Raw genomic sequence first — 16,579 nt, 5'->3', positions numbered from 1 at the left:
GTAATGAAACAAACGTAAACATTTTAGTTTTCGTGACTCAAAACTAGTGGATGCTCATTCTAGAAACTTAAAACAAGATTTACAAGTAGATGAATCAAAGAGGAAAAGAGAATAAATTGCCCCTCCCTTTTTTTTTTTTTGAGACGGAGTCTCACTCTGCCGCTTAGGTTAGAGTGCAGTGTCACAATCTTTGCTCACTGCAACCCCTGCTTCTTGGATTCAAGAGATTTTCTTTTTTTTGGTGTGTGTGTGTTTGCAGAAAGTGATTTGTTTAGGTAGAGAAAGAGAAGAAGGAGAGGAAGAGAGACAGCTTTCACAAGAGAGTGTGGAAAGAGACCCCAGAGGGGAAATGCCAGATTCAAGAGATTTTCATGCCTCAGTCTCCCGAGTAGCTGAGATTACAGGCGTGCACCACCACACCCAGCTAATTCTTTGTATTTTTAGTAGAGACGGGGTTTTGCTATGTTGTCCAGGCTGGTCTCAAACTTCTGGCCTCAAATGATCCACCCACCTTGGCCTTCCAAAGTGCTGGAATTACAGGTGAGTGCCACGGTGCCAGACTGATCATGTAATCTTGAGATTTCAGCTGTCTTTCAGGTTCTCATGAAGCAGAACATGTCCAAAGAATTACAGTTAGAGCTATAGCCTAACCTGAAGCCATTGGAATGTGTGATACACTTTTGTGATTGATTGTGGCTCTGTGAGAGGTTTGTCAGTGTAGTCATTTATTGATCATTTGTTGATCTCTTATAATCAATGCTTTTAGACTCTGGAAGACTAAATCATAGCTGAATAACTAGAAAGACCACAGTGCTTTCCATTAGCTAACTTTAAAAAATATTGTGATCTGGCTGGGTGCAGTGGCTCATGCCTGCAGTAACAGCACTGTGGGAGGCTGAGGTGGGTGGATCACTAGGTCAGGAGTCAAGACCAGCCTGGCCAAGGTGGTGAAACCCCATTTCTACCAAAACTACAAAAACTAGCCAGGCGCAGTTGGCAACACCTGTAATAACAGCTACTCGGGATGCCGAGGCAGGAGAATGGCTTGAACCCAGGTGGCAGAGGTTACAGTGAGCTGAGATCGCACCACTGCACTCCAGCCTAAGCGACAAAGTGAGACTCCGTCTCAAAAAAAGAAATAAATAGGGCCGGCTGAGGTGGCTTATGCCTGTAATCCCGGCACTTTGGGAGGCTGAGGTGAGCAGATCACGAGGTCAGGAGATTGAGACCATCCTAGCCAACATGGTGAAACCCTGTCTCTACTAAAAATACAAAAAAAATTAGCTGGTCATGTCATGGTGGCACATGCCTGTAGTCCCAGCTACTCGGGAAGCTGAGGCAGGAGAATCATGCGAACCCAGGAGGTGGAGGTTGCAGTGAGCTGAAATCGGGCCACTGCACTCCAACGTGGCAACAGAGCAAGACTCCGTCAGTCAGTCAGTCAGTCTGTTAATCAATCAATATTGTGACCTTTATGTTTTCAAATACAGTAACCAAATGGATGCATGACCTTGGGGCATGTCATCTTGTTATTTGCAAGGGGCCTTATATTGCTGTCTAAATGAGATACTCTTTAAGGTTTGATTCTGCTCCAAAATTATATAATTCTATTGAAAAATGTTTGCTAAAGATTTTTTTGTTTTTTTGTCACCCAGGCAGGAGTGCAGTGGTGCGATCTCAGCTCACTGCAACCTCCACCTCCCTGGTTCAAGTGATTCTCCTGCCTCACTCTCCTGAATAGCTGGGATTACAGGCGCTTGCCACTGTGCCTGGCTAATTTTTGTACTTTAGTATAGACAGGGTTTCGCCATGTTGGCCAGGCTGGTCTCGAACTCCTGACCTCAGGTGATCTGCCTGCCTCGGCCTCCCAAAGTGCTGGGATTACAGGTGTGAGCCACTGCACTCGGCGGCTGCTAGAGATTTATTTTCTAAGTCATCTCCAAACATTTGTCTTATATATTCTTATCAAAATAAATTAATATCTTGTTACAAATATGTTTTATTTGTACCATACCTATATATTGTATAAAACAGACACAGAAATACATAAAGGGGGTGAGATTTTAAAAAACTCATTTGAATATATGTATTAATATTATATTCCTGCTACCTGATGGATTATCATTTGCCCCTCTAGGATAAATGCCCATCCCAGTGAAGACTACTGATTAGAACTGAAAGTATTTGCATTAGTTATGCTCGCTGTCTTTATTTGGGTTTTTCCTTTGTAGTGAAATCTTGGTTTCATTTTTTTTTTTTTTTTTTAATAGAGACGGGGTTTCACCATGTTGGTCAGGCTGGTCTTGAACTCCTGACCTTGTGATCTACCCGCCTCGGCCTCCCAAGTGCTGGGATTACAGGCGTGAGCCACTGCGCCCAGCCCTATTTCAGCCTTTAAAGGACTTTGTCAATGAAAATGTTAAACCAAGGGACGAAGCACAGTGGCTCATACCTGTAATCCCAGTGCTTTGGGAGGCCAAGGTGAGAAGAGCTCTTGAAGCCAGTAGTTCAGGACCAAGACTGGGCAACGTATTTAGACCTTGTCTCTATATAAACTTTTAAAAAGTTAGTTGGGCATTGTGGTGGGAACCTGGAGTCCTAGCTATTTGGGAGGCTGAGGCAGGAAATCCCTTGAACTGAAGAGTTTGAAGTTACAGTGAGCTTTGTTTGTGCCACTGCATTCCAGCCTGAGCAGGAGAACCAAGACTGTCCTGAGGGGAAAAAAAAGTTAAATCTAAAGCAGATGATCCCATAAAGTTCTAACAGTAAATGTGGATTAAACATCACATCTGGATCAATCTTGTCTTTTATTGTCTTGTGAAATGGAGAACATATATGTAGATTTGAATTTAGAAGATTTCACTTAAAATTCTCATTCTGGCCGGGCATGGTGGCTCATGCCTGTAATCCTAGCACTTTGGGAGGCCGAGGCAGGCGGATCACGAGGTCAGGAATTCGAGACAAGCCTGGCCAAGAGACCAGCCTGGCCAATATGGTGAAATCCTGTCTCTACTAAAAATACAAAAATCATCTGGGCGTGGTGATGGGTACCTGTAATCCCAGCTACTCTGGAGGCTGAGGCAGGAGAATTGCTTGAACCCGGGAGGTGGAGGTTGCAGTGAGCTAAGATTGTGCTGTTGCACTCAAGCCTGGGCAACAGAGTGAGACTTCGACTCAAAAAGAAAATTCTCATTCTACTCGGGAGGCTGAGGCAGGAGGATTTCTTGATCCTGGGAAGCTAAGGTTGGAGTGAGCCAAGATTGCAACACTGCACTCCATCCTGGGCAACAGAACAAGACCCCGTCTCAAAAAAAGAAAAAATGTACAATTTGGTGAGCTTTAGCATATCTTAATATCCATGAAACCATCAAGATTATGATGATATCCACCATCCCTAGAAGTTTCTTCCTACTGCTTTGCATTCCCTTTCTTATCCTCCTCTTGTATACATACCCTTCTATCCCCACTCAACTACTGATTTGCTGTCTCTATAAATTAGATTGCATTTTTAATAATTTTATATGAATGCTATAATCATATAGTCTCTTATTGATGAGTATTTATTGTATGGATGTATCATGATTTGTTTATTTACCTATTGATAGACATTTGGATTGTTTCTAGTTTTTGGCTACTACAAATCAAGCTACTATGGACATTTTGTGTGTAAGTCTTTGTGTGGACAAATGCTTTTTCTTTTCTTTTGGGTAAATACCTAGGTGGAATGACTGGGTCACCTGACAGGTTTTCTAGAGTAGTTGTATTATTTTACATTCACATCAACAGTGTATGAGAGTTCTAGTTTTCTACCTCCTTACCAACGCTTGGTGTGGCCAGTATTTTTTTTTCATTTTAACCACTCTAAAATCACTGTTAGATCATTGTGATTCTAATTTGCATTTCCCTAATGACTTTTTAAAATTTTGAGACAGGGTCTCACTCTGTCACCCAGGCTGCAGTGGTGTGATCTTGGCTCACTGCAGCCTCTGCCTCCCAGGCTTAGGTGATTCTCCCACCACAGCCTCCTGAATTGCTGGGACCATAGTGTTGCATCACCACACCTGGCTAATTTTTTTGTATGTTTTTTAGAGGTGGGATTTCGTTGTGTTGTCCAGGTTGGTCTCGAACTGCTGGTCTCAAACAATCCTCCTGCCTTGGCCTCCCAAAATGCTGGGGTTACAGGTGTGAGCCACTGAGCCTGACCCTAATGACTTTTGTCACACATCTTTTCATATGCTTGTTTGGCATCCTTATATCTTAGATGAAGTGTCCAAATCTTTGTTATTAAAAAATAATTGTTTTCTTATTGTTGAGCTTTGAGACACGGTGTTGTGTTTGTGTTTCTGATACATGCTTTGCAAAGATTTTCTCCCTAGGTTGTGCCTTCTCTTTATTATTCTCTTAATAGCGTATTTCTTTCTTTTTTATTTATTTATTTTTGAAATTTTATTTATTTATTTATTTATTTATTTTGAGACGGAGTCTCATTTTGTAGTCTAGGCTAAAGGGCAGTAGTGTGATCTTGGCTTACTGCAACCTCTGCCTCCCAGGTTCAAGCAGTTCTGCCTCAAACTCCTGAATAGCTGGGAACAGGCACCCACCACCACACACGGCTATTGTATTTTCAGGTGAGATGGGGTTTCGCCATGTTGGCCAGGCTGGTCTCGAACTTGTAAACTCAAGTGATCTGCCTGCTTTGGCCTCCCAAAGTACTGGGATTATAGGCGTGAGCTACCGCACTCAGCCTTAACAGTGTATTTCTAAATTCTTAATCTTAATAAACTTCAGTTTATTAACTTTTTCTTTTGTAGATTGTGCTTTTCCTGTTATATCTAAAAAAATCTGTCTAATCCAATACCACAAAGTTGTTCTGCTATGTTTTCTTCTGGAGATTGTATAGTTTTAGGTTTTACATTTAGGCCTATGATTCATTTGGAGTTAATTTGTATATATGGTGTGAGGGATGGATGGAAAGTTTTTTAGATATAGATACAGGTATATCTAAAGAACTTTTAAAAAAAATCACTCATGCTTGCTTCAGCAGCACATACACTAAAATTGGAACAATACAGAGAAGGTTAGGATGGCCCCTGTGTAAGGATGACATGCAAATTCTTGAAGCATTCTATATTTTTCAGGGAGTCTCAGGCCAAGGAGATCATTGAAGAGTACTTCAAATGCAAGAAATGAACAGATAAATCTTTGGCTCAGAAAGAAAATTAAAAAAAAAAATCTTTGGCGCACAAAAAATAAAAATGAAAACACTCATATATATTTAGCTATAGATAGAAATATAATAATCTTATATAGATATATCTATAGCCATATATATGAGTGATATTTTTAAAAAATTGCAGCACCATTTGTTGAAAAAAGCTATCCTTTCTCAACTGAATTACCTTTGTGCCTTATGAGAATTAGCCATACATGTGAGTCTCATTTTGGATTTTGTTCTGTTTCATTGATCTATTTGTCTATTCTTATGCCAATACCACACTCCTATGTTGCATTTTCAAACAAAATATAATACTATGAAAGCTATATTGCACATAAGAGACACAAAACAGAATAGTGGTTGCCAAGGGCTGGAGAACGGGGGGTTATTTTTTAATGATTTCAGAGTTTCAGCTTCATAAGATGACAGAAGTTCTGTGGGTAGATATTCAAGTGGTAGCACAACAGTCTGAATACTTAATACCACAGAAATGTATACTTAAAAATGGTTCAGATGGCAAATTTTATATGTACTTTACCACCATTTTGAAAAAATAGTTTGAACCCCAAACTGTTTTTGTTTTTATTATCATTATTATTATTATTATTTGTAGAGATGGGATCTTGCTATGGTTTTTTTGTTGTTGTTTTTGTTTGTTTTTCTTCCCAGAGATGAGGTCTTGATATATTGCCCAGGCTGGTCTCAAACTCCTGAGCTCAAGCAGTCCTCCTGCTTTGGCCTCCCAAAATGCTGGGATTACTGGCATAAGTCACTGGCATCCAGCTTAACCACCATTTTTTTTTTTTTTTTTTTTTGAGATGGAGTCCCGCCCTGCTGCCCAGGCTGGAGTGAATTGGCTTGATCTCAGCTCACTGCAGCCTCCAAATCCTGGGTTCAAGCGATTACCTTTCCTCAGCTTTCTGAGTAGCTGGGACTACAGGCCTGTGCCACCATGCCGGCTAATTTTTGGAATTTTAATAGAGACAGGGTTCCGCCATGCTGGCCAGGCTGGTCTCAAACTTCTGTCCTTGGGTGATCTACTCCCCTCAGCCTCCCAAAGTGGTAGGATTACAGGTGTGAGCCACTGCACCCAGCCTTTACCACCATATTTAAAAGAGCTGTTTTGTAGAATACCAGTACAAAATGGATAGTCAATTTCAGTTGACTGATTTCAGAAAATGAAACCCAGAGTGGTTATCTGGTAATTAATTGATGGGGCAGAGATTTGAAACTGTAGCCACGATGCCTGTTATTTCCCTCTGTTACTCAACTACCTCAGAATTGTAATACTTTTACCTAGCATGTTAAAGCTTGAGCTTTAAAATCTCCAGACTTAAGAAGTATTGTAAATCAGTCCTTTTAATAATAATGGCTAGCTAGTGCAGAAATGGAGGGTAGTTTGAATTTATCCTTCCCCCTCCCTGCGTCATCCTTTTGCATGCTTATCCACTTCAGTTTCTTGAAAATTTCTAATCTAAAACCTCAAGACTTAAAATTAACTCTACTCTTTTTTTTTTTTTTTTTTACTTTTATTGTGGTAAAGTATAATAGCAGAATTTGTAACCTTAACCATTTCAGAGTCTACAATTTAGTGGCATAAAGTACATTCCCATTGTTGTGCAACCATCAACTCCATTCATCCATCCATCTCTAGAACTTTGTCATCTTCCCAAAGTGAAACTATGTACCCATTAAATACTAACTGCCCATTCCCTTTTTTCTTTACGTTGTGGCACTGTCATTCTACCATCTGTCTCTATTAATTTGACTATTCCTAGGTACCCCATATAAGTGAAATTGTACAGTATTTGTCTTGCTGTTACTGCCATTTTTCACTTAACATAGTATCCTCAAGATATATTCATGTTGAATCATGTGTCAGAGTTTTCTTCCCCTTTAAGACTGAATAATATTCCATTTTATGGATATACTACTTTTGTTCATTTATCTGTTCATGGACACTTGGGTTTCTTTCACCTTTTGAGTATTGTAAATAATGCTGCTATGAACACAGGTGTACAAATAATCTGTTCAAGATCCTGCTGTCACTTCTTTGGGATATGTACCAAGAAATGGAAATTGTTGGATTGTATGGTATTTCTGTTTAAGTTTTGGAGGAAACACCATACCGTTTTCCAAACCACTGAACTGTTTTACATATCTACCAGCAATGCACAGGGGTTCTGTTTCTCCACACCATTGATGATGCTTGTTCTTTTCCTTTTTTTTTTTTTGGAGACAGGGTATTGCTCTGTCACCCAGGCTGAAGTGCGATGGTGTGATCTTGGCTCATTGCAACCTCTGCCTCCTGGGTTCAAGTGATTTTCCTGCCTCAGCCTGCCCAGTAGCTGGAACTACAGGCATGCGCCACCATGCCCTGCTAATTTTTGTATTTTTTTCAGTAGAGGTGGGGTTTCACCATGTTGGCCAGGCTGGTCTCGAACTCCTGACCGCAAGTGATTCACCCATCTTGGCTTCCAAAGTGCTGGGATTACAGGTGTGAGCCACTGTGCCTGACCTCTTTTATTTTAGATAATAATCATCCTAATGGGTGTGAAGGCATATCTCATTGTGGTTTTGATTTACATTTCCCTAATTAGTGGTGCTTCACATCTTTTCATGTGCATATTGTCCATTTGTATATCTTCCTTGGAAAAATGTCTTTTTAAGTCTTCTGACCAGTTTGAGACCAACCTGGCCAATATGGTGAAACCCCATCTCTACTAAAAATACAAAAATTAGCAGGGTGTGGTGGCTTGTACCTGTAGTCCTAGCTACTTGGGAGAGTGAGGCAGGAGAATCTCTTGAACCTGGGAGGTGGAGGTTGCAGGGAACTGAGGTGGCGCCACTGCACTCCAGCCTGGGCAACAGAGCAAGACTCCATCTCTCAAAAAAAAAAAAAAAAAAGGAAAGAAAAGGCTGTCTTTTTCCCATTGAATGGTCTTGGCACCGTAGGTGAAAATCATTTTCATTTGATCACATATACAAGGATTTATTTCTTGGTTTTTCTAGTAGATTCAATTGGTCTGTATGGATAACTGTAGTAGTTAGGTTTTAAGATTAGATCATTAAAGGAATATATGAAAAATTTTATTGAACTGCAACAGTGATGAAAAGAATGTAAATTGAATAAACAAACTATTGTATTTCTTCTATTAAGCTGATCCTCAAAAATTATATTAAAATTATAATGTCTAATAATTATTACCGTTCCTCAGTCTGTCACTCTCTAACACCAATAATAAGAATGTCCGTTGGAACAAATGTCCTGGAGCAGAATTTGACACTATGTAAAGCCTTAAAAATTATGCACCCAGCAATTGCATTTATAGGACATTTTTCTAAGAAAATTGTCATGGATACATGGGAAAAGTTAGATATAGGAGTGCTCATTTTAGTGTTATGGGGTGCTCATCTTAATATTATATATAATAGTGCAAAGTTAGAAGCCATTATGTCTATAAATAAATAATTGGGTAATAAATTATATTCACACAAAGTTGGGCAGCCATAAAAATACTGACATTGAAGAAAACTTCACAATAAATGGAAAGATATAGAGCATGATTCTATTAAAATGTTCGGTTTAGGCATTAAAAAAGCCCTCAAGCTTAATGTATTGCCTGTTAATAGTGGTCTGTTTCTGGGTGGTGGTATTATGGTTATTAAATTTTTGGTTTTACATATATATTTAACAATGTTATGTTACTTTTATGACAAAACGGCAAAAGGCATTTTTTAAAAATGAAGATGAAATGAAACTAGAAAGCAGAGTTAAATCTAGTGGCAGAATCAGTATCTAAAAATAATCGTAGTAGGCTGAGATTGATGGACTGAATCCAGTGAAATTTAATCAGGATGGGTGAAAAACCTTTAGATAAATAGAGTAATAAGTTAGTCATATTTCTGGCCTTGAAAAACCACTGATAACCAATATAGAAAATGAGGCAGGAGCATAGTGACAGCATATGTTAACGATTTAGGTGGTTTAATTTAGCCACTTAACTTTCTCGTTGTAAGCAGCCAGCTGTTCTCTCCCCATTTCATTTCATCTCACCCTCAGCTTAGTCTCTTGATGGGAAACCTCCATCAAGAGGTGCTTCCTCATTACTGACATTTAAGTCTCTTCACTATTTACTCCCATCTGTTGTAGTCATCTAGTTGTCTATTCATCTTTTCTGAGTTTTTTTCAAGTTCTCTCTTTGGAGTCCTACTGTTTTCTCACTTTTGTTAATGCTTCAGAGATCCATCTCAAGTGCTGCCCTCTCCTGGAAGTGTACCTCTTGTAGTGCAGTGACATTTTACTGAAATGTGTAATTCTGGGAATTTCACATGTTGAGAAATTTGAGTCAAGGTTTCTTGCTTTATGTGCAAACTTTGAAATAATTCAAACCCCTCTCTATTAGAAAACATGTAACTTCCTATTGCCATAGCACATACAGCTTTAAAAATAAACACTAGCTATATTTTGTCAGTTTTGTGTGACCCACCGCCATTCTGAAGTACGGGATATCTGTCAGTGCCATTGCTGGAAAACATTCCCCAGAAGCAGTCACTTTAGAATGGAAGTTAAATATTGTAGACTCTGGAAGAAGGCCAGATGATGACCATGACATAACTTGCTGCAAAATATTAAAGCTGATGCTGCGGGTGAGGGGGCAGAATTTAAAAGCACACTTAAAATAGTTGAATTGTGAAAAGGCATAAAGAAAGCATGGTGATTAAGTGTGGGCTGAGGAGCCAGATGGCTCTAGTTCAAATCCTGAATCCAACATTTACCTATTGGATGACTTTGGCCAAATAACACAATGTCTCATGTTTCCTCATTAAAAAAAAAAAAAAATTCCCCAAAAGACAACTTGACAGTGGATCCTCATTTTTATTTTTTTATTTTTTATTTTTTATTTATTTTTTTTTTTTGAGACGGAGTTTCACTCTTGTTACCCAGGCTGAAGTGCGATGGTGTGATCTTGGCTCATTGCAACCTCTGCCTCCTGGGTTCAAGTGATTTTCCTGCCTCAGCCTGCCCAGTAGCTGGAACTACAGGCATGCGCCACCATGCCCTGCTAATTTTTGTATTTTTTTCAGTAGAGGTGGGGTTTCACCATGTTGGCCAGGCTGGTCTCGAACTCCTGACCGCAAGTGATTCACCCATCTTGGCTTCCAAAGTGCTGGGATTACAGGTGTGAGCCACTGTGCCTGACCTCTTTTATTTTAGATAATAATCATCCTAATGGGTGTGAAGGCATATCTCATTGTGGTTTTGATTTACATTTCCCTAATTAGTGGTGCTTCACATCTTTTCATGTGCATATTGTCCATTTGTATATCTTCCTTGGAAAAATGTCTTTTTAAGTCTTCTGACCAGTTTGAGACCAACCTGGCCAATATGGTGAAACCCCATCTCTACTAAAAATACAAAAATTAGCAGGGTGTGGTGGCTTGTACCTGTAGTCCTAGCTACTTGGGAGAGTGAGGCAGGAGAATCTCTTGAACCTGGGAGGTGGAGGTTGCAGGGAACTGAGGTGGCGCCACTGCACTCCAGCCTGGGCAACAGAGCAAGACTCCATCTCTNTTAGTAGAGACGGGGTTTCACCATGTTGACCAGGATGGTCTCGATCTCTTGACCTCGTGATCCACCCGCCTCGGCCTCCCAAAGTGCTGGGATTACAGGCTTGAGCCACCGCGCCCGGCGGATCCTCATTTTTAAAATGGGCTGATAATAAATCACCTAGCTTATGGAGCTGTGCATATTAAATAAGTTTAGTGGCCTGTGAAGCTCTTAGGAAGTGCCTAACCCATACTGTGTGCTCAGTAAATATAACTACCATTATTTCATTAGGAAAGTTAGTCCTAATGTGAAATTTAAATTGAAATGTATTCTTTGCATTAAATGTGACCATCCTGAAAGAAATTCTCCTTTCTTGATAGTTTGAAAGAATAATCAGGGTGCTACTAAGCTCCTTGAAACCATGTAGTGACAAACATAGATGGAATTGAGGGTGAGGGGAGATTTTTTTTTCTTTTGAAAATGTAGTCATGCTTATTAAAGAAACTTGAGAAGTTTAGAAAAATATGACGATAACAAAAATTCCTCATATTTCTATTACTACCGTAATGCTAACCACATAAGAATTTTAGTCAATGTCTTGAAGTCATTTTCCCCTTGGACATTAATTTTTTTAATGTACAGACATATTGTGATTATGACACATATACAGAACTGGAGGTTATTTAGCCTAGAGAAGTGAACCATTGTAGCAGTCTAGATGAGGGACATTGGGGGCCTATTTTAGGTCAGTGGTTACAGAGATAAAGCATAGAGACAGGAGACAAAGATATTTCTGAGATAGAATCAACAAACTTTGGTGTGGTGGTTTCAAAGATAGTTTTTTAGCTCTGGCTCCTGAAAGGAGGCAGATGGAACATAGGAGGAAGAGCATATTTGCTGGGAAGATGTTTGGTTTTGGACATGCTGAGTTTGAGATTTGAATAGGACATCCAGATGGAAATATGTAATATAGGCAGTTGAGGTATATAGCTAGCAAGGACTTGAGAGAGTAATCTGAGGGTAATCTGCTTGGGATGTGAATGAGAGCTCCTCAATAAGAATGTTTACAATAGTCAAATATGGTGCCTAAGTGGGCTAGTTTTTTACATATATATTTGACCCCTTAGTATATATAGCCTTTGAAGGAATAGAGTCTCCATCCTTACTTCCCAGCACAGTGCTGCTATAATAGTAGGTATTTGTGGATAAAGTGAGTTTACTGAAACAAAAGAAAGAGTCCATTAATTTGGTGTCTGTAGAATGAACCTGAGGAGATCATCTTTATCATTTATTGCCCCTTTTCTCTTTGGTTGTGAGTTAAGTTCCTAAAGAGAAATAAGAGACCATGGCTGGGTACAGTGGCTCACACCTATAATCCCAGCACTTTGAGAGGCCACGGTGGGAGGATCACTTGAGGCCCAGGTATTTGAGACCAGACTGGGCAACAAAAAGACCCTGTCCCTACAAAAATTTTTTTTAATTGGCTGGGCATGGTGATGCACATCTCCAGTCCTAGCTATGCAGGAGGCTGAGGTGGGTGGGAGAGAGGATCACTTGAGCCTAGGAGGTTGAGGTTACAGCGAGCTGTGATCGAACCACTGAATTCTAGCCAGGTTCAAGCAATTCTCCAGTCTCAGCCTACCAAGTAGCTGGGATTACAGGCATGCGCCACCATGTTTGGCTAATTTTTTGTGTTTTTAGTAGAGATGGGGTTTCAGCGTGTTGGCCAGGGTGGTCTTGAACTCCTAACCTCAAGTGATCTGCCCTATTCGGCCTCCCAGAGTGCTGGGATTACAGGTGTGAACCACCTCACCTGGTCCAGGTTTTTTTAATGCAAGATTAAGTTGAAAGGATTACAGCCATTCCAAATAACAGGATGGCTGTAATCCTTTCAACCTAATCTTGCATTAAAAAAAAAAATACTCAAAACAGAAAAATTAGCCAGGTCTGGTGGCACACAGTTGTGATCCCAGCTACTGGGGAGCCTGAAGTGGGAGGGTCCACTTGAACCTGGGAGGTGAAGGTTGCAGTAAGCCGAGATTGCACCACTTCACCCCAACCTGGTCAACAGGGTAAGACTCCTTTTAAAAAAAACAAACAAACACACACCTGGCCACCCACAGTGGTTCACACCTGTAGTCCCAGCTACTTGGGAGGCTGAAGTGGGAGAATCAACCAGAGGTTATAGAGTGAGACTGTCTCCAAAAAAAAAAAAAAAAAAGTGATAATGAAGATGATTGATTATTCCAGCAATTCTTCACATGCCCAGAGTATGCTTATATTGGGTGTGTTAAGAAATCTCACTACTTAATTTGACCAATACGTGAGGGGGTAAAGATTTAGGAATATAAAAAGTGCAAATTAGTATAGAGCAAACTGGAAGTTCCACAGAGTATTGAATCTTTGAAATTTGTGTAACTTGTGGAAGCCTTAGTGGAATGTCTGTCAGAAGCTATTAGATTGGTAGCAAGAGCATTCTAAGTGAGCAGGTGGATTGTGGAAAAGCTAACCCCATCTGTATGCAGGAGGTCCTTCTCTTTGCATACTTTAGTTAGCAGTTGGTTAATTTGCATGTGTGGTTTCAGCCATCATGTTGTATTGACTCATTCTGAAAGCTCTGTGAGGATAGGCCCCATGTCTCCCCTATCCCCCGCATCTAGCACTTTATGTGTGATAATCTATTGAAAAATATTTGTCAAATGAGTAAAGTGGTGAACATATTCAGCAGACATTTAGTGAGACTTGAGAATGTCCTGTGGGTGTGGAAGTGGGTAGAGGAGTGGTAGGCCTATAAAGATTGATAAGACATAATGTCTGACTTTAAGGAACATAAAATCTGGCACTAAATAGAAATTTTTGAAACGCCCCGGTTCTTAGATTAGCCAGTGCAGACAATAAGTAACTTACTGACCTAAACTAGAATTTTTTTGTAACAGATTTTAATAAATTTCTTAAGGGAGATTAGGTGAAATCTTATTTATTTAACAGACATCTAGGCCGGGTGCGGTGGCTCAAGCCTGTAATCCCAGCACTTTGGGAGGCCGAGGCAGGTGGATCACGAGGTCAAGAGATCGAGACCATCCTGGTCAACATGGTGAAACCCTGTCTCTACTAAAAATACAAAAAATTAGCTGGGCATGGTGGCACATGCCTGTAATCCCAGCTACTCAGGAGGCTGAGGCAGGAGAATTGCCTGAACCCAGGAGGCGGAGGTTGCGGTGAGCGCGCCATTGCACTCCAGCCTGGGTAACGAGCAAAACTCCTTCTCAAAAAAAAAAAAAAACAATAACAGACATCTATTCTGCATCTCTCTCTGCTAATTGAGCTGGGAAGCAGGATTGCTTAGGGGTCAGTTTTACAACCTTACTCAGTTTTTTCATTTTATTAAAATTACGGATTTAGTTAAGTGGTGACATGATGCTCTTTTGAAATTACAGAAGCCCATTTTTCTAAAGTGACTGTGACCAAGTAGCAAGACACTTAATTGAGTAGGTGGGTATACTAAAAACAGCTCAACTGACTATAATGATTCAGGTATGCAAAGATCAGATAATGCAATATATTAGTTAAGATAACTTTTACTGTATATGGTATAATGGTCTGTGGTATATTTCCTTGTAAGATTTTTTTTTTTTTTTAATTTTAAAGTAATCAAGATGATGCTAACAGTTATCAGAACTCATACAGGAAACATTCATGTGAAAACTAAAGTGCAGAAAATCCAGCAGAATCCTGCGCTGCTATTCTAACTATTTGTAGTTCTTTAGGCAGAAAAATCAAAGACAAGAAGTTAGCAATCTTTGAAGAGATTATTTTGGGGTAATGAATTCAGATAAGATGTATCTTAACTCAAGTTAAAACTACCTTCTGAAAATAAGACTTGCCTATAGAAGCATCCCCAACCAAAAGCCTATTAGGAACTCCCTAGCCCAGTCAGACAGTATGAGTATTCCAGGGAGAAAATGGCTGTATCCTGCTTATGTTAGACTATAATACATAATTAAGGTCTTAACTAGAAACACCAGTTAAGCTTAGGCAAAACCTAATCAGCTGTGAGAAGAAAGAAATATATGAACAAGAGAGAAAACTCCATGGAACCCAGAAGGAGAGTCCCCAAACATGAATTTGGCAGTGATTTTTCAACATCCTGGGGAGAACATAAGCCAGTTTTCCACCATCATTTGAACAAATTTCTAGTGATAGGACACATATAATTTATCAGGCTTTATTGTGGTTTCATTTTCTTTTGGTTTAGATTCCATACTCACCAGATAACTTCTCAGGTGCCACAGTATGAGGAATAGGTGGTAATAGGACTCTCCCCATCATTGTAACCCAGTAAACTGGCATTTGGCCTATATGTTAATTTTTTTCATAAACTTTATAAAAAAATAAATGTATATTTTGTTAAGCATACATGGCCAGTATAAAAATATAAATATAACACTAACCTTTTACAAATTTGCATAAATTAACCTTTGGAAACCTAATTAATTCCATGTGTCCAGAAACAACAACAACAACAACAAAAAGGATTTTATGGAGCTGTAGAGCTGAGAGTCATACTCAGAAGTAATTCGTCTCTTGTTGTAGAACGCAGAGATCATAGTCTTACTTTTATGTACCCAGTGCTTGGCACATGGTTGAAAACTCATTATTGAATTTTAGAGATGGTAACTCCAGACCTATAATGAGAACAACTCTAGGCATTTTATGCCTCTACTCCTAGAATTATTCTGACATCAAGAGTAGTTCTGCCTTTCCTTTAACTCAGCAGAAATAATTCATTAAGTGATGAAAATAGAATCTTCTGAACAAACCAGAGCCTTAAAAGGCAAATAAAAGGTATATGCATCCATTAGAAAAAAATGGGAGAGCTACGTGATGCATTTGAGGACAAAGACGATCTGTTTCATTATTTTTATTTGTAAATAATTTTTTATTTTATTTTGTAGACCTTATTGCAATATGCAAGCAACAAGAATGCGTCAGAACATATTGTGTATCTTCTGGAGGTATATCGACTTGCCATTCAAAGCTTTGCCAGTGCACGTCCATACTTAACTACTGAATGTGAAGATGTCCTCTTAGTGCTTGGCAGATTAGTACTGTAAGTTTAAGAACTTAAATCACTCTTAAAATTGAGTACCATTGGTCATATTGTTTGCCTGATTTCTCTTTACAGTGGCATCACATTTATCTTCAAAGCACCATTAGAGTCATACCATTGAATGAAATTTCCTTGATACTCAAGTTCCCAGGAGATACAGTCCAAGTGAAGTTCCAGCCAAGCAACATCATCTTTAACTTGCCTCTAGAGTCTCTTTTCCTATTCAGGCTTGGAAACTGAAAATGATATATTTCTGTCCCTTAGGTATAGATTGATTTAAATGACAGAATACCTGGAAACTGGTGGTCTTTGAAGAACATCTTGGCAAAAACAGCATGAAATTCTGTAATTTGATAATATTTGAACTCAGAATAATTTTATTAGAAAAAATATCGGGATGCAATATAAGATTACCCTTCTAAGAAAGGGACCGTTGATTTAGGCTGGATGCAGTGGCATATGCCTATAATCCCACCACTTTGGGAAGAGGCTGAGGCATGAGAATCACTTGAACCTGGGAGGCAGAGGTTGCAGCAAGCCAAGATTGCACCACTGCACTCCAGCCTGGGTGATGAAATGAGACTGTCTCAAAAAAAAAAAGAAGAAGAAGAAAGAAAGAAAAAGAGAAAGAGAGAGAAAGAAAGGAAAGAAAAAAAAAAAAAAAAAAAAAAAAAAATACTATTTAGCTGTTTTAATATTTAGC

At 39.3% G+C, this 16,579-nt stretch overlaps 1 protein-coding gene and 1 non-coding gene across 2 annotated transcripts in view; both read left to right on the top strand.

The window, feature by feature from the left end:
* Window positions 1-16,579, top strand: part of RLF (RLF zinc finger) — a 79,748-nt gene that overhangs the window by 10,708 nt on the left and 52,461 nt on the right. Inside the window, exon 2 of the mRNA XM_017507952.2 lies at window positions 15,722-15,876. Coding sequence (XP_017363441.1) covers window positions 15,722-15,876 — 155 coding nt within the window. The remainder of the gene's footprint in view (window positions 1-15,721; window positions 15,877-16,579) is intronic.
* LOC119468147 lies at window positions 5,033-5,135 on the top strand. The gene has a single exon (XR_005196787.1). It is a non-coding gene; the product is annotated as a U6 spliceosomal RNA (small nuclear RNA).

Source organism: Cebus imitator, unplaced genomic scaffold (assembly GCF_001604975.1).
Source record: "Cebus imitator isolate Cc_AM_T3 unplaced genomic scaffold, Cebus_imitator-1.0 Scaffold385, whole genome shotgun sequence".
Classification (NCBI taxonomy): domain Eukaryota; kingdom Metazoa; phylum Chordata; class Mammalia; order Primates; family Cebidae; genus Cebus; species Cebus imitator.
Note: the sequence above shows the minus strand (reverse complement) of the source record. Positions and strands in the feature narration are given on the sequence as shown.